The sequence below is a fragment of the Diadema antillarum genome, unplaced genomic scaffold (genome assembly GCF_040938485.1).
Source record: "Diadema antillarum isolate AM-2024a unplaced genomic scaffold, OU_Dant_1.0 seq00000484_RagTag, whole genome shotgun sequence".
In the NCBI taxonomy this organism is placed as follows: Eukaryota; Metazoa; Echinodermata; class Echinoidea; order Diadematoida; family Diadematidae; genus Diadema; species Diadema antillarum.
In genome coordinates this window covers 804,277-832,221 of record NW_027271447.1, presented here as the reverse complement: position 1 = coordinate 832,221, position 27,945 = coordinate 804,277, and the positions used below count along the sequence as shown (strand labels likewise).

The 27,945-nt window shown below is 37.7% G+C and overlaps 2 protein-coding genes across 3 annotated transcripts in view; one reads left to right on the top strand and one right to left on the bottom strand.

Moving 5' to 3' along the window:
• Positions 1–27,945, top strand: part of LOC139733619 (ubiquitin carboxyl-terminal hydrolase 31-like) — a 117,176-nt gene that overhangs the window by 68,897 nt on the left and 20,334 nt on the right. For both annotated transcript variants that reach the window (XM_071644429.1, XM_071644428.1), the window contains exons 3-6: positions 13,851–14,086; positions 17,596–17,707; positions 26,142–26,242; positions 27,562–27,642. In XM_071644429.1, coding sequence (XP_071500530.1) covers positions 13,851–14,086; positions 17,596–17,707; positions 26,142–26,242; positions 27,562–27,642 — 530 coding nt within the window. The remainder of the gene's footprint in view (positions 1–13,850; positions 14,087–17,595; positions 17,708–26,141; positions 26,243–27,561; positions 27,643–27,945) is intronic.
• Positions 1,381–10,463, bottom strand: LOC139733618 (uncharacterized). The gene is made up of 4 exons (XM_071644427.1): positions 7,852–10,463; positions 6,937–7,086; positions 6,055–6,270; positions 1,381–5,150 (listed from the first exon to the last, which is right to left on the bottom strand). Exons 1-4 carry the CDS (start codon positions 10,421–10,423, stop codon positions 4,843–4,845), a joined length of 3,246 nt encoding a protein of 1,081 aa, XP_071500528.1. The 5' UTR covers positions 10,424–10,463; the 3' UTR covers positions 1,381–4,842.

The following is a 27,945-nucleotide window of genomic DNA, read 5'->3' as shown; positions in this document are numbered from 1 at the left end:
TCATCTTCTACCAGATCTCTATGTCTATCTCTCTCTCTCTCTCTCTCTTTGTACTTTTGTCTTTCCCGTCAATGTCTCCCCTTTTCATCTCCCCCCAAAAAGAAATCCAATTTCTAATATAGATTATGAAAAGCATAAATGGATTAGGGATAGTTAGAGGGGATGGGTTCTATAGTTTGCTTGTCACAGTCACAGTATTGATGAAACATGATTCCGTCTCCAGGGCAGGTGGTGGCATTGCCCAAGTGTCTCGTGATAAATCCGGTTTTGATCCTGGACAAAGCTCTCTTTTTTTTATATTATCTCCACCAGTCATTTGCCCCCAACCAACCCCCTACCCGCCGTATCTGCGATCAAAATGTAATTTTGTCGCTGAATTTCTGTTGCATTAATCATTGCATGCTTATTAGCGATCATTCACTGGAAATCACTTGTACATCGTGTCGGGAGCAGGCATTTTGATAAGAAATTAACTTTCTACTTTGCCTCGGGCAATTACTGGGTAATGACAATGCTGAGCACATTTCACCATGTACATGTGTCTGGAATTTCCATTTCATTAATTTGTGTGATTAAATATGATACTTTTGAAATTAAAGTGTCTCACAGTTGAATAACCCACACTTCTCACAATTAAATGCATGATCATAGTCATGTTATATACTGTGTACATATACATGTATGTATGTATGTACGTATAACAATATATCGAGATAAAAAATGTGTATCTCATTAAAGAAGTGGCCAGCTGATATCTGCCATTGATATCTGCCATTGATGGTTATTTGGTGAAAGGAGTCTTCCAGAATCTATATCTCTATTGACCCCTGTTACTTATTCACTTACAATATGTGTTGATATTCACATGTAGTCCATCCACACAGAATCAAATGCAGTATCATTAAAACAAAATAAATGAAAATTTCAATATATGCATTTAAACTTCAATGTGACTGAACTGTACACTCACATTAATACATACACTTGGTGTGTCATTCTGTACTTGTACTCAATACATTTGGGATTCTAAAAGATGGAATCCTTTGTATTCTGATTGATGTGCCATCTGCTTTGAGCAGAAGACATGATCTGAGAAGAAGGGAAATCAACAGTAGATGAGAACGTACTGGTGCAAAGTTTTACTTTGCATGATTATTTGTATGTGTATGTATGTATGTATGTATGTATATACACTGTTTGTATGTATATGTATGTATGTATGTATGTACATGTGTATGTATGTATGTATATATGTATGTATGTATGAATGTATGTATGTATGTATGTATGTATATATGTATGTATGTATATATATATGCATGTATGTATATATGTATGTGTGTGTATGTATGTGTGTATGTATGTATGTATGTGGGTCATTCCATGAAGTTGGGTACACAAAGTGTGACATGAGGCTCAAAATTTCAAAACTAATGCAGAGCTTAGTTATTGTCATCTCAAGAAACATAGATACATGGAGTATATCAAACAAACTATTAGAAGTTTGAATCTTGCAGCGTAGCCACTACACATCATCACACATTCAAGATAACGCCCACTTGTTTCACATGTAACAGGGACACCAACCTTCCAATTTGATCTGAAGAAAATCTGCTTTTTCTCTTAGTTTGCCACAAGATATTTATAAATCAAGAAATATTTGGAAAGTATGTTGTGACTCTTTCCACACCAGCAACAGCAAAAAATACCAATCGAAAGTTAAAAATTTTAAAAATCCTACAACATTTTCTTATTAGAAAGGTCTGCAGACAGTTTTAGGGGTCAATTTTGAAATTCAATCTTAATGTAAATATATCTTTGAAATGCTGCACAACTAATACTGGAAACAGGGTGAAGTATAAGAGGACATGCTAATGCCTAAATAGGATCAGAAAGTGAAAAGGTTAACAAATACAAAAAGACTCTATTTTCCCAAAACCTTGTTTGAGGTTTCACATGTAACGATTACACAAAGATTCCGGTGTCCTGTTACATGTGAAACACTGAAACATAGTCCTTTTTGTTAATATTCTTTGAAATGAAGCATGAATAATTCAGGAAATATGGTGAGCCATAGGGGGACATGCTAATGTTTATAAGATCAGAAAATAAATATGCAAAATGACATACAAAAATGACTACTTTGCCCAAAACTTCATTTACGGTTTCACATGTAACAATTACACAGATTTTCTGGTGTCCTGTTACATGTGAAACACTAAAATAGTGTCCTATTTGTTAATATTCTTTTAAATGTAGCATGAATAATAAAGGAAATAGAGTGAAGCATAAGAGGACAGGTTGATGTTTAAATAAGATCGGAGAGTAAAGATGCGGACATACAGAAAATGACTATTTGCCCAAACTTCATTTTAAGGTTTCACAGGTAACAATTACACAGAGATTATGGTGTCCTGTTACATGTGAAACAATAAATTTGTCTCTCGATTTATAAGACTTTCAACATTTTTAAATTTCAAGTAATGACTGAGAATAATTATATAAAGATATATATAAGAATTTTATTCTTATAATTATAATGTATTTGTCCCAAAGTTTATTTGGTGGTTTCACATGTAACAAAGACACCAAGATACCGGTGTCCCGTTACATGTGAAACACTAAAATAGTGTCCTATTTGTTAATATTCTTTTAAATGTAGCATGAATAATAAAGGAAATAGAGTGAAGCATAAGAGGACAGGTTAATGTTTAAATAAGATCGGAGAGTAAAGATGCGGACACATATACAAAATGACTATTTGCCCAAACTTCATTTTAAGGTTTCACATGTAACAATTACACAAAGATTCTGGTGTCCTGTTACATGTGAAACAATAAATTTGTCTTTCGATTTATCAGACTTTCAACATTTTTAAATTTCAAGTAATGACTGAGAATAATTATATAAAGATATATATAAGAATTTTATTCTTATAATCATAATGTATTTGTCCCAAAGTTTATTTGGTGGTTTCACATGTAACAAAGACACCAAGATACCGGCGTCCTGTTACACGTGAAACATCAAATTGCTAGTTTTACTCAAATAATGCATGTATCTCATTATTTTTGTTTGATTTTCTTCAAGAACAGCTTTTAATTGAACAAAAATAAGCAATCACATGGATAATTTTAATTAATTACAATCGTTTACCCTTCTTTGAAAGATTATCTTTCCTCCTACACAATGTACAGATTACAGAAAACTTGATGCATGTAGTCTGGGTAGGCTCAAATTTAATGTGCATGCCTATCACAATGACATATTGAACGACAGAATTATAATTTTATTCATTAATTCAAAATGAAATTCCCAATATCTTCAGATTTTGTTACAACTCATATTCACATTTTCTTGCATGTTACCTTACTAATATTTTTGGCACTCCAGTTCTTGTATTGGTTTATCAATGCGTTTTCAAGTTACAGTGACTTTTATATTTACATCCATATTCTTGCATGTACATTATATTGATACTATTTTATTACAATACTTTTAATTTTAGTCACATAGTGCCTGCATTTTGCTTTTGTTCAAGTTTTGAAGTTATTACAGGAATTCTAACTTTGAATTTCTTTGCCATCACCGTTGTGATGAACACTACATTTTTTAATACAGGGGAATCTTGTTATAAAGAACAGTAGAACACTGATCTGACGAACTCCACTACTACAATGTAATCTTTCTTGTCCCACTTCTTTGTATTCTTTTGTGTTACTAGTAGAACATATTTACAATATAACACACTAATTTATATGGTCTTAAGGACCTCACTATAATGAAGTTCCCTATACTCATAATACTTATGTATAATAGCCCTGATACTATCAAGGATTCAATACAGCAATCTAACTTTGATGGTCCCAAGAAATTTAAGAATCTTGTTCTCGGTTCCCCTGTATTGTTAACTTGTGTCATTCTATTTAGTATTAAAGTAATGTCACATAAAAACTTGATTTCTGATTAGCATACAAATATCAATTCTATTAAATGAATTAAAAATTAAGTTCCTAAACCATGAATTATAACAATATCTTGTTGATTTAAGATTTTCCTGTTTCTCATGAGTTGTCAACAGTTTTTTATATGAGCATGTGTGTTTGTTTTTCAATCAATGTTTTGATTCAGAATTCAAACTTCATTTTTCACATGAAAAATTCCAAATAACCCATACTTTCATTTGCATTTTGTTCTAGTTGAGGCCACATGCTACTAGCTCCTCAGCTGATGACTGCAGCGCAGTCCTGCACGTCTACACTAGTGCTGTAGTAAAAAGGTTAACAAAGCAGTAACCAAACCGTCTTTGGTCAAAATGGTTTGGGTTTGGATAACTGTTTTGATTCTCATTATGTTCTGAAAATATTATTACAAATAGAATTACGAGTAAAATTATCACTATAAATATTACCTGCAAAATAATGAAGGAATATGTACAACCTGTATAAAAATTTGTACATTATATGACCGAAACACAACCATATTTTTGAAGTAGGTTAACTGGGTTTTAAAATAACCGAATACTACAGCACTAAGACTCTACACTGAATGATGTGCAGGAGATCCTGGCCAGTAGTGCCTCATAACATAAAAGGATCGAAACAGCTTCGGCATTTGCTAATTTTAATATCTTTCATGGGAAGAATGAAAAAAGGCAAACATACAATGGAATGAGATACGGAAGGTGAATTTTCACCATTAAACATTGTATTTTATTCCTTACATATACTCTTCCAATAAAACATTTTAGAAAATTTGAAGAATGCCAAAGCTGTCCTGAGGCTGTTTTAATTCACATATACATGTTCCTGTTCTAAAATGCAGCATCCTGTCCTACTAATCCTATTCTTCAAGATTGATGAATGTGTCGATTCTAGTTGCCAGTGAACGAAAAGTGTTTTCTTCAAATCCAAGATGTCTTGAGGACACAGGAATTGGTGGAGAGGGGAAGATGGCAAAGATCCCAGTTCTCCGAATCCAGTCTTGCTCCGGTTTGTCTGGCCAAGAGTACTTGTTATCACCCTTATTGAGTAAGAAGTTGATATGTGCATCTTCTCCTTTCAGCTCCAGGACTTCTCCGACCCACCACGTCTTACCATATACAACGGCAACAAAATCCCCAGTTTGAAGGTCCTGAGTTTGGCGATAAGCTGTATATATGAATAAAGATAAAATATCTAAAATTATAAAGTAACAATGCTTTTGCAAAATAGAAGAAAACTGTCACCAATAGACAATTCTCAGATAACCAGTACTGCACGTAACATAATCAGTAAAAGGATCTCCAGTGATCTTTAATATGAAAGAAGACATACATCCTCCTGCATTCAGACATAGTTATTCTGAAAGAGAATTTTGATCCACAGAAAAACTCATTTGAACAGAATTGAACTGGTATGTCTCTCCATAAATCTTGTAACAGCCTCCCTAAATATGCATAAAGTGGAGGTGTGATTAACTTGTTGGGAAAAAAATATCCCTTCACATGTACATAATATATTGCATGTGCAATTGGGTATATTAACTTTAAACATAAATAACACAGACATTTTGGGACTAGAATTGGGTGCAGGTGAGCATGTGTCCCACGTGTGTGTTCATGCTGACTCCATGCTGTAAGTGCACGTGGATACATACGCATTGCAGTGGGTGAGGTCACTGAGGTGTTTAAGTGCACATCAGTATTTTGGTGTGGGTGGACTTAAGCGTTAAAAATGGGGACATTTGCAGGTGTGTGTTCATTTGTGAGGTATGTATAAATGTGTGTGTGTGCGCATGTGTTTGGGTTCATGCTGGTGGGGTTCCAATCCATGTGCGCTATGATTGTTAAAACCTAAATTGCCAAGAACATCAATACATGTGCAGGGACCAATTTCAATGATTAGAACAAGTAAAATCTTAAGTACATTTGTTAACATTATACCACTTGCCATTTTTTTCCTTTGTATATCAGAAAATTTGAAATGATTTCTATGCTTCAGTGCATGATAGTAAATTATTTGAATCTTGAATTGAACTTTGAAAGTTGAGATGTAAAAAATAATTTTTACAAACCTGTAACATGAACCCGAGTGCCAGCAGTAGATGGCGAGTGAGAAGTAGGGAGTTCCATGTGAAGCTGTGTGTCACACGTTGACGAGTGAGAGGTTTGGTCTTCAACATGAAGCTCAGTACCAGTAGACAGCAAGTTAGAAGTTGGGACTTCAACGGGAAGCTGTCTGTCAGACGTAGAAGGCGGGTGGGAAGTTGGAACACCTATGACCACGTTATCTGTGAAAGTTGAAGATTATACATAAAAAAGACCTTAATGGTAGACAATGACTTTTGCATGAAATTTGTCAGAATTAGTGGGAACACTACAGTATTCAAGCAGACAATATTGTGAAACCTCTGTGCAACTTTATTTATGGAGTTAAGTTGAAAACTATGATTCAAATTATTTTGGTATATTTATTATAAGGCCTTACATTTATTCTAGACTTAGTCTACCTTTTACAGACCTGTTTGATCGATTGATCATGTTCATGGTATATTTTATCACTATTTGAAAAAATACAGCAAAAAGAAATAAGTGAATTCTTTACTATGACATTCGTATACCTACTGACATTATTATTTGGATTTTAAGTATTATATTACAGTCCCCGAACGATAAATGCACTGTTGTTGCTTGAATGCCGACTACACTACAACTGTTATCTTTTGAATTCTACACAACTTTTGATTTCGAAATTTCACAGATATTGCCCAAATACTAATATCTTTGGTTTCAAACAATGATTGGGGCATTTTGTGGGCTCTGCAAAAGGCATTGGCTACCTTAAATGTTTCATCCGAGGGACAAATAAACTGTTTTTCATATCGCCAAAATTAACTCCCTAATATAAAAAAGGGTTGAAGAAAACATAAACAGCGATATTACTGATTTGTACAAACCGGTAACATGCAGTTGTTTCACAGGTGAAGAGGAAGGGGAGGATTCGCTTTCCCAGTAATCATCTGCATCAGTCATGGAAGACGGGCCGTCAGCATCCAAGTCATCATCTGCAACAGTCATGGAAGACGGGTCTTCAGTATCACCTGTATCTGTAAAGAACACCTCACACTTACACAATTTTGCTGTTGTACCACTCTGTAACGAACAAAAACATTGGTCTATCCAAAGAAAAATATGTACAGATAGTGCGCACATATTTAACTCTGTAGTATAGAACAACATTTGGTCATCGTGGCAGCGTATGGCAAGACAATGGTGTAATGTGCAGCAGCAATTCATGAGTTATAAGTTTAAGAACATCTTTCAAAAACCCTGGACTTACAGAAATATATGTTAAAGGCATTGGTTAACAATGAATCCAGTTGAAAAAAATCTGAGCTACATGGTCCCACGTGCTACTAGTAAATCTGATATAGTGTAGAAATGAAGCCCTGCAAAAATTGCTGTGAAAATGATAATTTAAATACTACTGCAAAAATGTAAATTTGCAATGACTGTTTTAAGATGCTCAAATTTCCCCATTGGCTATAGTGTTGAATAAACTGTTACTGAAATGGTTCATTCTTTATTCATAGAAATCTGGATAGTGAAGGCAGGATTTTCAAAACTTTTATATTCTTGGCCGTTTATTCATCCACTTGAACATTGTTACACTGCTTAGACATCGCAGTTGTACAATTTTTTAAATCGACCCACAATATTAACCACTGACTTTAAAACAACCAATGAATAAGATGGGTCTGTTTGAAAACTTTCTGCTTGGATCACAAATAACTAGCATTAGTCAATAATACTAAATGAATATATATATTGGCAACCTTCTAGGTAAATATTAAGGTTAATTTAGTTCTTACCATGAGATGTCTCAATCGTAGCAGCAAACAGCTTTTCACTTTTCCAGTCATCTACAGTCCCTCTGCTGTCACACTGCTGATTCCCGAGAACACAGCCTTTACAGAAACAAGACAGGTTCCTTGTCCACAGCCGTCCACTGCTTTCACCCTTTACACAGTGCAGTTGCCTGGTGCCCTTGATGGTCTGGACGTCCTTGTGATCTCTGTTGTGATTCATTTCCTCTACGAAGAACACTTTCCGTTGAAAGTGGAGACATTCGGCTTGGCTTGGTTGTATTGTCAATTCATCTTGGCAGAACTCATATACATCTTTTGCATTGTTCATTACTTTACGCCCAGAACTAATAGCTAATGAAGCTTGTCGTTTCACAACAGCCGTTTCCCCATCGCTCGGACCTTTCCCATGTCTGGCACCAAAATAGTGATGCTCTACTGGAACTTGGTAATGTTGCTGTGCAAGAGCAATGTCCTTGAATGGTCCTCTACTTTTGTATTGGGCTGCACATTGATCTGTAAATCTGATGATCTTGTCAATTTCCATGTTTTGCCGGAGATGCTGTACTGCCTGTGACATGAACTGGTGCACTGCATGATATGTATGTCGATTATCGCCTGTTATGAAGACGAGTGACTCCTGCATTGTCTCATCACATGTTGGACATCTGTGATAGCAAACAATAGGGTGGATTGTGACGTTTGTGTGATACCAATGTGCGCTTTGTATTTCGTCTTGGTACTTGCATACAAAGTTCTCTGCAAAGTCCAAGACCATGACGACCCAGTTGTTTGGCATGTCCTTGGTAAGTGTAGCAAACTGCTGAGATTGCCAAGACGCACTATGCAGATGCTTACTGATAGTGACCGTCTCCCCTTCAAGTTCCTCCAGACATTGAGATACTGTCCCGTCGTTGGTGACAATCTGTTGCTTGGTGATCGTCTTCCCATTCTCGTCCACTCTGACCCGAATCCATTTCTTCCATGTCATATGCTTAGGGCCGTGTTTTTCCACCAGCGGTCTCAGGTAAGATCTCAACAATTTGGGACCACATTCTTTGCATTTCCTCTCGGAGCAATGTCGCATGTACGTCTTCGCTCCTTCAGACTTGGGACACATTGTGACGCGATTCACTGAGTGAACGCCATCAAAGAAGGACTTCATTCCGTAACTGTGTGCTAAATTATTAATTGCTGTTGCCTTCAACTCAATATTTGTGCAGTATTCGCACAAACATGCCCTGAATTTGATTGATCCTTGGAGCTTTACATGATGTGGCCGGAGGCTGTAGAATGTTTTTGCACCTACTTTCATGTCTGGATTCTGTGATTTGAACTTCAAGAACAAAGCCGCCACTGACTGTTGAAGATATCGAATATTTTTCATGGTCTTCATGGATACCATTTTCTTATCAGGCAGGTCGATGGCTGATTCTTCGTAGAACGAGATGACTGCGCTTGCTACCTCTGGGGACAGCTTTCTCTTGTCGTGCATTTGCTTCTTCTTGCTTGCCGAGGAGATGATCTTGCGGCCCATCTGCAAGAGAGCCGATCCTTTTTTCTGAAGTCGGTACTTGCTCAAGATCTTTAGTGATGCAGCAATATTCCTTCTTTTTTCTAGGTCTTTCTTCTTCTTGCTCCTCTTTAGTCTGCCCATTTCCTCACTAATGCTTGATGTCAGGAGATTTTGGACTTCATGATGGGCATCCTCAAGGCCAGTGTGCATTCCTCTCTTCTTCAGTGCTGCACGCTTTTTTGGAGAGGACTTCTGAAATAGATCTATCATCGTAGAAACACACTTTTCTCGGTCTTGTGGCATAACTGCCCTTACTCTCTCCAAACTTTTTCTTCTAGCCGAAGAACTTCTCACGTCACATCCTGCAGATGAGAGTTTCTTGCGAGTGACTTCCAACTCCGCATGTTTCTGATCGAATGCCTCTGCAATTTCTTTCAAACGTTCCTCTTCTTTCTTTAGCTCTGCTTCTCGAGCCTTGAGCTTCTGCGATTCAATCCACATAAGCTTTTCTTTTTCTTTTTTCTGCTTGTATTTCTCTCGTCGCATTGCGTTGTATTGCTCATGTTCTTCTTTTGACATTGCTGCTCGTCTCTCTCGCTTCTTTCTTGCCTGTGCTTGTAATTTTTCTTTTTGCCTTTTGTCTTGAGCTCTGGTGCTAGGTGTTTGTTTCATTTTGTTTGATTGAAGCCGTAGTTGCTCCTCCTTTTTCTTTGCTCTCATTTTCCTCATTCGCAGAGCTGCAGTCGCATTACACCGCTTCTTTTGTTCTAGGAACTTTTCAGACTTTTCCTTCTCTTCAGTGGAGATATTTCTCTTCTTTAAGGTGGACTCCGCTAGGGACATTTCGATCCTCTGTAACTTGTTATATTCCGCAGCTTTTTTCAACAATTTTGTGTATTCTTGTGGGTTGTTGGCCTTCAACTTATGTCGCCACTTTGTTGTTCGGGAAGCAGCTTCATTACTGTTTACTAACTTTACTGTTGACTGTTTTTTTGAGGGCTTCCGGGCCTCCGAATCAATACTACATCGCAACCGAAGATGGAAAGGCTTTTTCTTAGCCATGTCTATCGGTGTTTAACCAGCCTGAACTTGAAGTAATCATAAGTTGGAAGGAGGGGGGGGGGGGGGCTGTAGGGGGGAAAAGACAACATTAAAATTAAAATAAAATTAAAACTGAAATGTAGTTCAAATATGATTTGCAGATTACAATATATATTCTGGCAACCTTCTAGGTAAATATGAACACTACATTTTTTAATACAGGGGAATCTTGTTATAAAGAACAGTAGAACACTGATCTTTATATCGAGTTTCCACTGTACCTCAAATTTATATTGGGTTGTATATTAATGGCATTATTTGAATTGTATTTTGAAGGGTGCCCTCTGCGATTAAATGGTCATTTTTAAACTTAGAAACACTAGCCAAGTAAACTTCATGTGCAAATTTTGCCGTTTGTAAGATAGACAGAGACTAGTGTCATATTAGTAGTAACTTGTATGGTTGAGGGCCCCTAGTTTCGGTAAACTAGCGATTGTCAGCCTCCTTAGTGAAATATTTTATTTTCTAAATGACCTAAAATTTAGCTCAGAATGTGCTATAAATCCTGCATATTGACATCGTGTTGTCACACTCTCGATGAGGTCATCCCATACGGAAATATCGTCGAGAATAGCGTGCGACGTTCTTCTGCATGCGCCTGTCCTTGTGGAACCTTGTTCTCAGCAAACTATCTCACCAATAAATTACGTTTGGTTTATGTGGTGATAACTCAATAAGGAAGTCTTATACTACAGCAAGAGGTCATACCAAGCCCCAAGGAGGTACTAGGCAAGCGTAGTACCTCCTTGGTCATACTAGTCTAGACTCGATACTACTAAAGGGCGCTGATGTCGTCGTTTACCACCAGACTTCCATGTGTAATCAACTACATGTATTTACTTACATAAAAAGACACGAGTGGGACTAAAGATGCAATATCATTACGAATTACTTTACTCGCGCCGATTGTGGTTTTTTTTTTAATGAAATATTCTTCGAGGCTCTGCCCACACAATTTCGTTAACTGTGGGTATAATCTACGAAATATCGATCATAAAGTGTAATATAAGTACGATACGATCATGTCAGAACATGAGAAAGATAGCTAGCCTACCTTGTCAAAAGCGACACGTCGTTTCCATCGTAACAGCTGCCCACGAAACACAAAAGCGGCTTGAGCTGTTCTAACCGGTCGTCTGCAAGCCGATCGCACTCGTCACATTCAAGTCGCATCATCCGGAAACCCGGGCAATGTGTCGTCAACTCGTGAGCGTACGTCATTTGCCGAATGGATCGTGGAGAATTGTTCCCATTGTAACTTTTTCCACGGACACGAAGAAAATATACAAGCACCTTATTCCTCCGTATTTTCCAAAAGCAGTCAAACGCGATTGTTTCTTTTCACAGTTTTAAAGATCCATTGACAACAAACATATATAAGACATTTCTTGCCATGTTTCTCTCGTATTTCTGCAGTTTTCCACTCGCAAATATTTAATCCTCATTACCATTTCGCGGACACGAAATGTTACGATAGTAACATGATCTCATAAGAGGTAATTTTCCAAGAAAAACCTCTTCATTGGGGAATTGTCTATTAGTGCCGACTATGAGAGTTAATAATGTGAATAAATACACAACTCATTTTTCTTTACTGTAAATTGTATTTATTTAATATTCAAACAACACAAACAATGTTTTGATGTCACAAAAGAAACACAAAAATTACAAAAAAATAACATTTTTAATCATCAAAAAACGGGATTTTCATAAAGTCTCAACTATGCCCTTTTGATAATATATTCTATCACTCCTCATTAATCAGACAATGTGGATATTAGATTAAAATAACTTTTGTTGGGACCTCTGAAAACAGATACATAACATGATGAACAGTACTGCCCATTGTGTACCCAACTTCATGGAATGACCCATGTATGTATGAATATATGTATGAATGTATGTATGTATCTACACAAATATGTGCATTTTTCTATGTACAATGTATGTACACAAATGAAATTTTAATCTGATAATACAAACCAGTATTTGCCAGTTTTAGGTCATGCTTCTTCAAATCACCAGAAAAAAAAAAAGTGAAAACTTCTGAATGCATCTGGATTGGCATTGGCATTTGAGTGGTATTTGATTATCCCTTACTGCGCTTTGTTTGGAGATTGACGCGCAGGCTAGAGAGCTTTCTTGGCCAATTGGCGCAGACATCTCGAAACTACTCGTCAGTGCATTGAGAGTGCCTAATCCCCCTAATCCCTATTGTGTCAACTTGGCCTTGGTGTTTGACCAAGGCATTTACAATGTATGTACCACACACCTGAGTGGACTCCCTCACTCTGCAACTAGGTCAGGTTATGATGGATTCCTAAATGTTGATGGAAAAGCATGGAAAGTTAAAGGGATCGCACAGTTTTGGTTGAGACCTAATTTCAGGTTTCTAACATTTTTTTGGTGAGATAATGAGCAACCTTTTATGAAATATGATAGAGCATGTAATTCTAATGAGGAATTTAATGTGTATTTGATGAAAATTGGTTTTGAAATGGCTGAGATATCCAAAAAGAGCAATTCTGATAAAGTGTGGGACCCACATTTTATTAAAATCGCTTTGTTTTACTTTGTTTTTGGATGTTTCAGTCACTCCAAACCCGATTTTCATCAAATAAATTTTGAATTCCTCTTAAAATGATATGCTCTGTACTATATCATAAGTGTTTTCTTGGTATCTGGCAAAAATTTACTTGCCCAATTTTCATCTCCACCAATACTGTACCATCCCTTTAAGCTAAATGCCTGGGCTCATAAAGTGCACCAAGTGCATGATGTTGACAAAATCCTCACTATCCAAAAAGTGGCTGAAACATTGAACATCAGGTCTTTTTTGTTGTTGATGGTTGTTTTCTCATTTGGTTAGTCCATGATGAACGTGGCATTAAGGCAGGAAGAGTGTGTCAGTAAAGACAGTTTTGAACCAGTTTCTTATTTGAAAGCACTGGATCACTTTAGGATGCAGTAGGCCTTTCAGTGAAACATTTTGACATGCAGTAATAGATTACAGATAGTTGACACTATGAATTGATAGACTATAATGTTTTGTGGTTTGTTTGTTTGGTTTTTTTTTTGCACTCCACGAACAAAATTTGCACATGGCTGCACATTGTGTTTAGGTGTTCTCAAATGTGGTTTAAGTTCATGAGCTACATGAAGTTACATTTAATAGCTATATGACCTCCATACAACACAAGGGATTGTTACATTTTTTTAATGAAAGGTTATCATCGAAGCATAGTGATTTCTCGTATTTGTGATGATTTCAGTACTTTAAATGAAACAAATGTATGTGTGCTTCAATTCAATGGATGATTGTTGCATAAATTATTCAAATCTGAATAATGATAATGGACCCTATGTCGTTCTTTCCTTTGCCTGCCAGATCGTCTTGACAGAGGTGTACATCGACGGCTTCTACCGGTCTTTCAGCGACGTCCAGCCCCTGGCGGACATCCACGACGGGGACAGCGTCTACGCCGTGGAGACGCCCCACAACCCCCACAGCATGCTGCAGAACAGCCAGGTCAAGCCCTACCTCCACGTCCACTGCAGCCGCCCCATTGAGGTCATCACCATGGTAGTCATCAACCAGCAGGGCACGGGGAGGTCAGGCAAGAGGTGAGGGGTCAAAGGTGACAGCTTTGGTTTGTCAGTGCTGGGAAGGGTGGACATGGGACAGAAAAGGATCAGAACAGTGTCAAATGAAGCTTGAGAACAGTCAAATCCTGAGAGGATTGGACTATTTTCTAGAAAAGCATAAAAACAGTTTCCTTTTAATGTTTTGATTCCAAATTGTAAAATTACATAGAAGAAGAATTGCTCTTTCAGAAATGTAAAAAAAACCCCTCAAGATTGACTGGATTGACCCATTTCACCTACAACATTTTGCTGGAATAATCTTTACAATTTACTGATCTTCTGCCATATTTGGCAAATCACTGTAGTTATATCACAGCATTGAGATATTATGATGTCCCAAAAAAAAAAGTTTATGGTACTTTTATTACAACTGTAATTTCCATTACCCTTGGCATGATCTGAGAAGAGTTATTTCAATACTTAGAAGGCTCAAATTGTCTGTTGCTTCAATGTGTTACTGTATAAGCTGTTATTTTCGCGTACAGATATTTTCGCGAATTAGAAGGTCACAGACATTTTCACGAGATGTTGTTTTCGCGAAGTGACACCAACGCTATCTTGCATGCATTGTTACTCTAGTGTAGAGCGACATTTTCGCGTGCTGTTAAATTCGCGATCCAACTGTGATTTGCAAAATTCGCGAAAATTAAACCCTCGCGAAAATAACCGCTTATACAGTATTTGAGAACATATAATTTCTAGAATGTTAGTGTGATTCTATGTCAAAGACAGAGGAAATAGCCATTCAGTCACAGCCCTTGTCAAATAGCAGGAGAATTGTCTCCTTTATATGCGTCTGCCCAGAAGGGTGCCGAAGGCATTATGATTTTGTTTTCCCCAGAGTGCCCAGAGAATGCAGAGGTATTTGCGATTGTTTGATAGCACGCATTATTTGAGTCTTACGCGATAATGCACGGGTGACGAGAAACATTATCCCATCCTGTCCCCCATCGGCATGGTGGCACTTGCGTGATCAAGTGATAAAGTTTTTTTCGCTTTGACGTCACTGCGGTTAGGAATACCTGGAACGGAGTGTACTTGTAGCCCCAATAGTAGATGTAATGATGTGATCACACGTATTTGTGATCCCGTTGAGATGAGCTAATTAACTTTATGCTTGTGTGTGTGTTCGTGTTGGGCAGAGAAATCCCTGGATGCGACATTGTTACATTGATCTGATCGCAAAACACTTGGATTGAGACGATCATAAAGTGCTTGTGATTTTTTGCCAAGGTTCTGTGCATATCAAGAGCAAGCACGACATCCATGGCCAATCTGCCCTGCGCTCTGCGTCGGATTGCACTAGTCGTAGCTGTGCTACTTGTATTTCCCATTATTGTCTTGCTCATGGAGCAGCATAAGACGGGTAGTGTTGAGTAAATAATTCATACACGGCCACAGTCAGGAAATTGGAGAGATTCAATAATGGCATACAAAGTGCTACATGATTGATCATGCCATTAACAAAGGACTGAAATGTCCTGTCTTTTTAAAAAGATCATGTATTTCAAAATAAAGCAAATTATAGATCAAACGGTAAAAGATGAAATTAGTTACCCATCTCTGTGGCCAGCATGAGATATTAGTTGTACCTGATGTTTATGTTTGTCTTGGTTTTGTGTCATGTTACTATGATACCTTTCAGGATGCAGTGAAGAGCTTTGGTCTAGATTCCATTCTAAAATCACATTGCAGCCATGAATAATAGAATGATGCAATACCAATTTATGTCCATAAATTTGTTTTCCTTGGCACTTCCTAATGTGTTCTACCTTACAAACCCAGCCTATCTGCCCACATAGTAATTTCAGGCATGAACAGTAAAAGAAGCATTGTGCCTCACAACCTTGATACTGGAGACCTGCCCAGCATGGCAGCATATAATTCGTGCAAACTGCATTTCAAATACTGAGAAGTATTTGGTGAAAATGGGTGAATTAGATAAGCCATTACTAAGTTCTCGGAGGGGGGGGGGGGGGGGGGGAAACAAATCTATAGCCTTAAATATGATTTTAAACTGGTCCAATGCAGATCAGTATGCCGTGGGAGATTGTAAGTTTGACTCTTCTTTAGTAGCATCACAGGCAACTTTAATGCAGGATTTCGTAATGGTATCTTGGTGGAGTGGTCCCATGTTGATTTAAACAGTGCTATGATATCCTTTTTGACAACGAGACTGTGATTGTATGAGTGAATCTGTGTACTCAGTCACATGGCATCGCAAGTCACAAAGAGCTTTGGGGACTGGAGTGGGCGGAGACATCAAATTTGTACCACTCTCAAAGCTTTTAAGGAATCGAATGATGTGTAATCAGGCTCAAGTTGAGTGACAAGATATCAATGATCAGTGCATTGTTTTATGCATCTGTGAGGGGGAAAATGAAGGAATATTGAGTTGCAGGGAAGTACTCTGAGCAGTGCGAGTTCAATTATGGATTTGCCCGTACACTTATCTACCGCAGTGATCGAGAAGAAATAAGTGACTTGACCGTATTGGCAAGTGACAGCTGTAAAATGTTCCCTCTCCTGCTGTAGAGTGAGGACATGTTGTGCTACAGCTGCCCTGACATAGAAAGAACACCATCTCAAACAATTCCAGCAAAAGTCACATCAGTGCTCCACTTTGCGTACAAAGCAAAGGACAAGGTCTCTCCAAGGTCACATGACCAAACGCTGTAGCATCAAGCTACCCATAAGCTGTTATCTTTAGTTAGACATTTTGCATACAATTTTAGATTAAATGGGCAAGCCCCATACCTACATTGTATGCACAAAATGTATAGGAGTTCTGGGGTCTATTAAAAATATGACAAAAGTATACCAGAACAATGTCATTGAGGTACCTACAGTTGAAAACATTATTTCGTGCAGCATTTATGTGGTGATCTCCACAGGATCAGCTTTTGCTTCACAATCAAAGTTTGCTTTTATAACTTTCTGAACAATTATCAAAGTCTGCTGAAGTTGCTGCTAATTTGGGGCTTATTTAACCTGTGTCATTGAGTTTGTTCAGTACAAATTGATCTGTAGATTGTAATGTATTCTTCTTTGCATCACATGTTGAGAGTAGTATATTCACTGCTTATATTCTATATACAGGGCTTGACAGTAGCAGTGGCCAGGTAGTCTGGGGCTACTAAAATTTGTTGTCAGGCCACCAAATTTCCAAAAAGGTTATCTTTTGGTGGCCCAATTGGATAACTATTTTTAAAAATTCATTCTTATCTTTCCTTTGATTTTAAAGATTTTAGTGACACAAATGGACCATTAAGTTGTTTTTGTCGAGCTCTGCTATGGATATATTCTTTTAAGTTTAATATATATGTGCTCATGATATGATGAGGAATCATCAAGAGATTTGTCTACTCCTTGAGATCCTTCCAATAGCTTGGCAATAACCCTCTCAGAAACTGGGGTAGACAGTGTCGCCGTTTATTGTAAAACATGTCTCTTTGGTAACGTTCCACTCCGTCCATGACTCACTGCAGGTTCGGGCAGCCGATGGCAATCGAGGTTGATAGAAGCGTCTCCAACAATCAGCTGATCCTCGTCATCCTGCGGGCCATGGGATGCACACACGTCGAGAAGATCATGCAAACGGTAAGACACGCGTCGAAACGATGCAGACGTCTCTGTCTTCTCTCTCTCTCTCTCCGGTCTTCGGCATATGCCGTGGGTGCCTCGTGTAGTGCATGAAAGTGGTTGGTGACAGACAATATCTCGTAGGAAAGAGAGACATGCTTCACATCTTCTCAAGTTAGGCACATGACCTCAGTTTGACTGTAACTGTACGACCGACACTCTTAAATTTGCGCATGCTGTTATGGAAAGATCATTAGGGATTTTTTTATTGGTTGTGCGCCCACGTCATAATGATAATGAATTCAGATTCTGAGTATTTTGGTGCAAAGCAAGAGCATCAAGTTACTTGAAGTGCTCTCACATTGAGCGCATTTGTTTGCTAAATAACATGATGCGAATGACAGAAAACATTGGTAAGACCATAGTGTTTTATGAATAATGATACAGCAATCAATTGAATATTCAAATATGTCATGTATATTCTGTATACCAGGCACTAATAGTCGGTGCAGTACAATAGCATTGATGCATTCTATCATTTACTCATATTTCTTTTACTCTTGATTTTGCGTGCATGTATTCATATGTTTATTTATTCATCAATTATTCTCTCATTTAGATTGTTTGATTCATTTATCTGCTTCATTTCCATGTTGAGATATCAGAAACATGGCATTAATGATCAACAATAAAGTATAGAGAAAAAGCAATGCATGAGCATTGCTGATTGTGTCTGTGCAATAGCAGGGTTAACACTTGCCATATTTCCCTTTCCTTTCTTCATGGATTTTCCCATTAAAAGGATTCATATCACTCTTTGTCACCATCTATGCCCCATCTCTCCTTCTCTCTCTCTCTCTCTCTCTCTCTCTCATTTAAGAGGCACCTGGGTGAGAGAAAATAAATAAATGAATATCAAAAGTCATGCCGTTAAAAGTGCACTTGCGGCCTAAATGTCAGATATGATATTTTGTTCTGGCATTGCTCCGCATCCCCCGTTGCCAAGACGATACGTGTCCTTGCAAGACAGATGACGTGTCTCGTGGGCTTTGCCATTCAACGAATGCCTGGAGGTGGCGGTGTGTGAAACTAGTCTGTTTCCCCTTTCCACATTTTGTTGTCGTGTTGTCATTATATTCGAAGATACAGAAACAAAGTGACGGACGCTAGGGGTGACATATATTTGAATGTTTGATAATCAGTGCAAAGACTTACTTGTTTGACCTTGTCAATCTGCAAGATAGTTTGAACAATGCCAGCAAGCAATCAGACGGTATGTCTTGGTCGGAAAGTTAAGTAGGTTTTGGTAGATTTTCACGAAGTTTAAAAATAGGCTTTGGTTGTTAATTGCTATGGTCTGCAACGCAGCACAAATGCACTAGCCATGTTACAGGCTTTGGTGTATAATACAATTACTGTATACACCATATATTTTGTGGAGTTTTTATTTTTGCAATTTCACAACGCGTAAAAGTATCAACTTCAATCCCAATATGATTGCGTCATGCAGATGCACATTTTTCCATTTATTGCTTCACTCCACAATTGCACAATTTAACCACTCGTGAAATTGTCCGAAAGTCTCGATTCACCAAAAATTAGACTCACTTAACATGTGGCGCACTTACTGTATGCAGTGCACTTACTGTATGCAGTAATCATTTTTCTGTAGAATGTGTTAAGTACCCAATAATTTGCGCCAGCTTATACGTTTGTATGTACATGCTCCATGTACAGTATGTGTGTGTGTCTGTGTGTGTGTGTGTGTGTGTGTGCGTGTGTGTGGATGTGCATGTGAGAAGGTGAATTTTGATTAGTGGTTAACAATTATGTGGCAGAAAGTCACACTTGTATTCTTTGAGAATATTCACAAAGCACCTTGTGTGACATGTTCAATGCTGTTTGCAAGCCAAATAAGTTTGCTGAGGAAAAACTGAGAATACAGAAATATGGATAATATGGGTATTACGATCATTTTTGTCAGGCACAGTAGAAGGAATCACGAGCATCATGGACAAACTGAATTGCTCCATCTCGATCAAGTTTATATAAAAACGTACCTTATATGTTTTATTCATGCACTTTCTCATGAATTCGTGGCAATGAAAATAATGCATCAGTGTTTGGAAGAAAAAGACCGTAGGGAGAAAAATTGCTTTAATGCGATCCTACATGTACATATTTTTACCTACAGAATGCTGCTGGCATGTGCAGTGTATACTTTCTGTGCAGGGTCATGGAATGTGGGGCTCAGTAAAACTGGAAGGAAATAAATAGAGGAGAGGTTTGGTCTTTTTTGAGCCCGAACAGACATTGATTAATGCTTGTTCCTCGTATGTTTATATTGGGAAGCGACACCAGACAGTGTATGTGTGTATGTGTGTGTGTGCATGTGCAGTGTTTGAGCAGCCCCTGCAAGCTACAAATTTGTAGAAGCTCAGCTTTACAGTACATGCCAAAAGACTGGTTGTAAGGGATTGCTCAATAATTTAGAGCTGAATCCTCGAGAGAGGGACAAGTGTATCCCCCTCCCCCCACTCCCTCCCCCTCCACTAACTGCTTGAGAGTCTGTTACTCTGGCCTAAGGGGGAAGAAGCGATCCATGCCCATCAAATGGCGGAGACTCGTTGTCATCGCATATATACACCCGACTTTATGTGACAACAGCTCACTAAATCATCATGACATATTGCTGTAATCATTACAAGGATGGGAACAGTTGTACGAGGTTTGCTTTGGGGAAAAAAAAAACACACCAACGACAAACCAGCATAATAAAAAGGGGTAGCTGTAATGTCTGATTTGTAGCCGATGTACTTGATAAAGGAGTACGCTTCCTAATGGAGAACTGAAGTCTTAAGTGAGGAATTTGTAGGAAACAATTTGCATATTAACAAATAGTTACTTGAACAACAGGAAAATATTTGGGCAGAATGAATACAGTGTATATTTCTCCCTTTCACATTCACATCACAATCTTTATCTTTTTTTTTTGGGGGGGGGATATATGAAAGTAATCAAAAAGATTGTTGAAAGTTCATGAAATTAGCAACCATATATTCACTCACTTGAGTATGGCTAATTTCCCACAGGCCTGTATCAATATCCAGTGAAATTTGATAATAGTTTTGATTAAAACACAATTTACAAAATAAGTTCTGCAACAAGGACTGTGTAGATGTACCCTAACTATAATCATACTAGCTCAAACATCAGAAGGAAAGAAAGCTCAAATATTTTGTTGTAAAAGGAAAGATAAAAGAAATATTGTGCATGACTTGAGAATATTAATCAACTTAAGCTTGCCTTGCGGCTTGAGACAAAAAAAAAGAAGAAGAAATAAATGAACCCGAAGAAACAAACAAGTATGAAGAACGAAAAGAAAAACAGACGCACCCCTATTAATCATGGGTGTTGGAGTGTGCTGGATGACAAATCGGTTGGGGTGAAATCTTGACTGTTGTGATATTTGCGGCAGGGTTGATTGAATAACTCATTTCTGCCCCGCAGATCTGATGACCACAGATACAGGCAAAGACACAACTGGTGTTGGCCAGAATAACAGTCTCATGTGTGATTGATGAAAAATAAATAGCCGCTGTAAACTCAGTTATGCTTAGTCTCTGCTTGTGACCGTAACATTGATGCAAGATTTTTTTTTTTTCTTGATGCTAGTGTTAATCTTGTTTATGGCACATTAATATGATTATTTTTCATACTCATGAGTTTCTTTCTTCTTTTTTGTATTAATTTCATGTGGTGAAGGAAAGAATTTTTGACTTTTAATCATTCAGGATAGGCAAAAACAGCACCGGCAACTGTTTAATATCAATATTGTTGATCATCATGGCCATATTAGCATTAATGATTGTTAACTACATGATACCTCTAATGATTATGATATGCAGGTAAGTGAAAATGAGCTCCATCGAAAAAGACATCGTTTTCACACAATATGCTTGTGCAAGGGTTTTTGGTAAAAATCCATCATTAAAGTAAGCTTTCCAATTTGTGATGACTGTGTTAGTAGATTGGACTTTGTGAAAAGATTGTTATCATTACAAGTATACTCAAGATGTACTGTCATGATTAGCATCTTATATGAAAAGCAGAATATAATGTAAAACGAGGAATGTTCACGTGCATTTTAATTTTGCAAGCGCGAAGATTTGCGAAATTAAAATGCACACGAAATTTCTTTTCGACACTATATGCATTGAACGCCAGTGGCAATTCGCGAAAATTTCATGCCACGTAAAAGGCCGTCGGCTCCAATTCGCAAAAAATGTTGTGTCGCAAATATATCATGTTTTACAGTAGTCCCCGAGTTGTCCATGGAGTTTAGGACACTCCTTTTGTTTGGTATTTACAGTATTAAAGAAACCAGTGCAGTTTGTTGCATATAATGTTAGTGAGGTACAAGCTCTGCCCTCAACCGTAGAAGACAGGGGCACATGCTTTTTAACTCCCTATACGCAGTTCTACCCCCCTCCCCCATCTCTTTCTGTGGTATCCAGTCCGATTGGAAAGGACTGTGACACAAATTGAAGCGAACTTCGCCAATCATCACGAGACTCCCCAAGAATGGCTGCGAAAATAAATTTTCCGGCATTCCGATTCCCCCGTCCCCCCATCTCCCCATCCCCCCGAGAACGATGATGACGGTAGGAGTGACTTGGGATTTCTTCTGGCACATTTTGTTACAGTCGTCATCCCCACGGTTTATTTCCATTAGGGATCTGTATTAATCGCAGGGTGCATCGGCAGTGACTGGTCCAAATTTGTCTCGGGGAGTGGGCACGGTGATCGACTAATATATCCACAGCTGAATAGAGAGGGTATAGAGGAATGGGAGAGATGCATAAACAGTGAGAGAGGGAGAGAGAGAGAGAAAGAGAGATGGGGAGATCAGACATTAAAAGAGAGGGTATTTTAGTAGATACTGGTTTTGTAGAAAAGGGATAATGATAGATATTTAAACAGAGACAGAGGAAAGATAGAGAAAGAGAAAGGAGGGAGAGAGAGGAAAGATTGGAAACTGACTGTATCAGGACCTATGGGGGGGGGGGGGGGGGGAGGTGGTAACAGATATATCGTCAGTTGAGAACCAGAAGGGCACTATTGTGTTCTAAGATTTGATCGTAGATAAAAACGAACCAATCAATTTTCATGAAATAGAAAAGTCTAATCAAGATTTAAATCAAAATTTAATTTAATTATATAGGGCAAAATAGCACCCTTGTGGTTTTGATTTTTAAAATTTTGCTGAAAATGAAAATAATGTAAAATTGACACCATAATATAGAGGACATTGAGCTCTACAACATGAAACCAATAACTCAATACCCCCCCCCCAAAAAAAAAAAAGTGCAATAAAGCCCTTCTGCTTCTCAACCAGCGATATATAAGCAAAGACCTGAATTAGGGAGAGAGAGAGAAAGAGGGGGAGAGAGATATCAGAAGAAGGTTTATGGGCTGAAGAAAATAGACAGCATCCAGCAGGACTTGAGTTGTGTCAGAAATAGCTGCTGCGTGAGTCACCACTTTGAAAAGAAAATGTTCTTCATTGGAGGAATATCTAGTGAAATTGATCGCAGTTGACATGCAGCAGTTTCCCTGCGCACGGGAATGTGGGCAATGCCCGGAGAGATAGATGTGATTGCTTTCAGCTACGACTTCTGCGGTTTTTTTTTGATGGAATTCATAGAGGACGATTTTTTTTCCCCAGCTATACTGTGGGAGCTAAGACACACAAGAGTCAAAAGGAAAAACAGTAATTCTTAATTTATCTTCAGCATGTTTATGTACTCCAAAGGAATGACCAAGTTTTGTGCTCCCATTGGTCAAGACAGAATGATTTAGAGGGTAGCATCTCCCCCCCCCCCCCCCTCACTCCTTGAATTTAGGCAATATTCACAGAGTACTAGTATTGTATGCTGTAGTCTAATTACATTCTATATCAGCTCGCATCCGAATTGCGGGTCACCTATTATTAGATTGGGAAAAAGGGAATGACTGAAATTTTCATCAATTCTATTCCTGTTTCCATATCTGGCTCAGTCGCAGTTTTCAGTAACCGTACGAAAATAAAAACCAGAACTTCTTAATATTTCACAGCACATTATGGAGATTGACCGCATTTTTCTTCATGTCTTTGCTTACATACTTCTTCATTTAATTTCTGTGCATATGAATTGGTTTGGGAGCCCTGTCTTTGTCCGATCTTGCTACACTTTCATCTCATTTAGATTCTGTCTTTTTACAGAAACAGTGGACATGAAAAAAGGTCAGATATCTATATGGTGGTAGAATTCCTGTTCTTGCCATCCATAAAAACTGCTTCACAGTTTGTTGAAAAACTGGTGTAATGAATACCACACAAATACTTTAGATATTTAATTTCTAGGTATGGAGGATAGCCAGAAGCTAAAGAAGATATTTCTTACAAAGGGAAAAAATAAAACAAGACAAAAGAGAATGATAAAGGGATGAAACGGACAAAAGAAAATGAAGGAATATTGAGAAAACTCTTAAAGGAACTATGTGTATAAAACTGAAAGTTTGTGTGTTTGGGTTCTATTCAAGGGGGAGGAGGCATGTATTTTAAAAAATGTAGAAATTATCTACAGCATAGGGAGTGAAATGTCAAGTGTGAATACATCGGACACTTTTAATTCTGCCCAAAACCTCAGCTGGATAGTACCTTATATTTAAGGCACATTCATATCACTAGCAAAAAAAAAAAAAAATGTTAATAAGATACAATACACAGTTGTTGTAAGGAGTTGAAAGTGAGGAAAGCGAACAAATTTTACTTTTGGCAGACAAACATTATTGCCACATAGAATTGTACATGTAGGTCTATGTATAATTCATTGCCTCCATTCAGCTAAGATGTGCAAGTTATTAGATGTGTATCTGTATGGGAGAAGAATTTGAAATGTCCAGTGAGTTTCGTATGCTATCATCTGGTGAGTTCGGAGGGGGTTTGTGTCTTGTGCGATAGGAAAACGGACAGATTTAATGTCGGCTGTAGTTCTTTAGTGGCTCCCATTGCAGTTGATATCTTGGAATACCTCATGCGTCATGTCTGTTAAAGGGACATTTTATGGTGTCTTTCCTCCACAAAGAAACGTGTGTGAATGGTGTTACTAATATGATTTTGTTTTGCAGCTGGGGAAATCTCACACTGTGCAAAGCAAGATCTGTACAATTGTCTGCTCAAAATTCAGCTATCTTACTTACTTGGAGTTTACTTAGATGTAGAGACGTAAAGCGTTTCTTATTTGCCCCTCCAGGTTTCACTATCCCTCTGATATATGGGCTGTACTTTAGGGGATGCTTGTTCCAGTGTTTCTCGAGGATAGTTTTGTTTTGTAGACTTTGAAAAGTGTTAGACTTGTTTCCAGTATAATGGAGGGGGGGGGGGGCTATTTAGAAAAGGAATTGAAGCTCACTGATCATGAAGTACACTGTGATAGCCCCCTCAAGCAATTGTGCTGCAATATTTGGAGTAATAATCATGACATCTTTCTGACAGACTGACATACATCACACCCTTCAGTCCAAGACAGAATTTGGTACACTGTGGACTAGAAATCACCAAGACTACTCAATATGATACATGAGAAATATCCACCATCCTAAGGAATGAAATGAAACAACAAAACTTCCTCGATGTTTTCTTCCATTAAAAGAAATATAAAGCAGAAATTAAGTTAATGTGTACCAATACCCTGAGTATTATGTTTGCTGTATTATTTTGTAGAATATACTTGAGACATTCCCTCTGCAAAATATTACAATTTTTTTTTGTCACTCTGATTTTTATTTATATGAGTTTAAATGTACATTTCAAAGAGTATACAAAAGCAAAAACGATTGGAAATACATTCAGTCGTTCATCTGTTTCTTTCAGTCGAACGATCGTGCTATCCAATATATTTTTTTCCCAAATACGTCTTGAATGATAGTGATATGCAATGCACACAAGTACTTTGATCGATTCCTTGCTCACCAGTCAACAGGTAATCTCGATATTCATAAAAACGTACACATATAGCTAGAATGCACACACATCAGTACTGCCGCTTACGGAGCAGAACTTAAATGCACGGAGCACAAGTGCCAAATTGTTACAGAGATATGATATGATTTACTGAAATATGTATACTTTCAGGGGCTATCACAGATAAATTATGGCTGTCTTTTATGTGTGTTCCAGCTGTACACAAATTTGATTTTCAGGGTATTGGTGCACTTTAACATTATCTCGTCTTGCACCCTAATGTGGAGGGGGCTTTATCAACAGAATGTCTTGGACAGAGTTTCGTGGAAAATGAAGATATTGAGAGAGAGAGAGAGAGAGAGAGAGGCTGCTACATGTATGAGTAGAAAAGAATGATTGTTCTATCTGTTGACTCAATGTCTGTCTCTTTGTGTTTACCCCTAGGGGCCGGTCCTGCGACTGGGGATTGTTCTGGACGCGAAGGGAAGCAGACACTACATTCCGGTAGAAGAAGCCCGCCCGCTTCACAACCCCACCATCACAAGGTCAGACACTATAAGAGGCTCCCCACCATGAACTCCTTTAGTCCCTGGGTCACTTGTCTCTAATCATGTTTGTAGTTGTCTGTTCCTCTCCTTCGTCCCCCCCCCCCTTTCTATTTGTCATTACAGTCTTGTTATTGTCATAGTTCTCTGTATTGAATATTGTAGGGAACTTCCTTGATTTTGCCTTGTTGTTGGTGAAGTTTTACTTCATTTGTATATCGCCGCTGGAGCGACAAGACCTCGTATCTACAAAATGTAACATGTTTCAAGGGAGCCAAAAAAGTATGGCAGCCAAAGTACTGTATCAAGTGGGATAGCCTTTCCTTTGACATGCTGTGGTGGCTTCATTTTTTGGGATGAGATCCTACAGCTAGGATTTGGACAGGATGTCACTTAACTGATTGTCTGACCATTGATCTAAAAAATGATTTTTGAGATACAAGGTCTTGTCATCCCAGTGACGATATGTTTCTTTGAGTCTGGTATGTTCTGTGTGGGTCTTTGTTTTATTCCACTTAATTCTTGACAACTCAGTGTTTGATGTAAAAAAATAATAATAATGAAATAAAATAAATAAATAAATAGATAAATATATAAATAAATAAGTAAATATATATATATATATATATATATATATATATATATATATATATATATATGTATAAATAAATATAAATAGATGAATAAATAAATATATGAATATATAAATATGTATGCAAATATATGAATATATGAATAAATATATATAAATATATAAATGAATGAATGAATAAATAAATAAGTAAATAAATAATTAGATAAATAAATAGATAAATAAGTAAATGTGCATTCATTTTCTCCACACTGTCTCTTACATACCCTGCATGTCTTGGTTAAGATTGATGTATAATCTGCTTTATTATCAGAGTAAATATGGGATTGTTTTCGCAAAATGAAACTGAAATATTATTACAATGTTCTCAAGATGAGCATTAAAAAAAGGAAAATTTTGACTATTTCTCTTCTGATCATCATTCCAAATTTGCAGTGTACATTTTTGTACATAAAGCTAGATATGGTCTGTATGCTAAAAGAAAAAAGTAAACAGAATGGAGTAAGGACTTTCAGAAAATACGAAAATGTCAACAGGAGAAGCATCAATATTTGGAGGCACGTTTCTGAAACATTTGCCTAGTCCTCATTACACCAAGGACGCAACCACTCCAAATGCATATTACCTCACTTTTGGTTAGATCTGACTTACCAAAGTGTGTAAAAAGTGACAATGGTCATGCTTTTTGCAAGAATCATGCTTTGGATGCATCTATTCCCCCCTGCAGAATGTTACAAGCTACCTCGGAGGAGGGCGGACCGCCCCACGTCAAAGCCATTGTGGAGTGGGAGCGGGACTTCAGGTTTACGTGAGTCTCAAAGAAACTTTTCCCTGTGTATGTCTATGTGTGTGTTTGTATGTTCTTTATTCTATGTTGTATGTTTGTTTGTTTTGAGAGATGTTTTACCTTCATAGGTTGACTGTCATGGATCTTGACCCACGGTACAATGATACACCAGTGATGGACTCTACCAGATAGGAAGAAGAAAACTCCCTCTTTGATGGAGGCCAAGAAAATGTTGCTTTTGTTGCATAGAGATGATACACACGAATGAATTACACTGCATATGTCATATTTGTTTTGAGGCTTTTATTTTCAGGAATTTTGCGA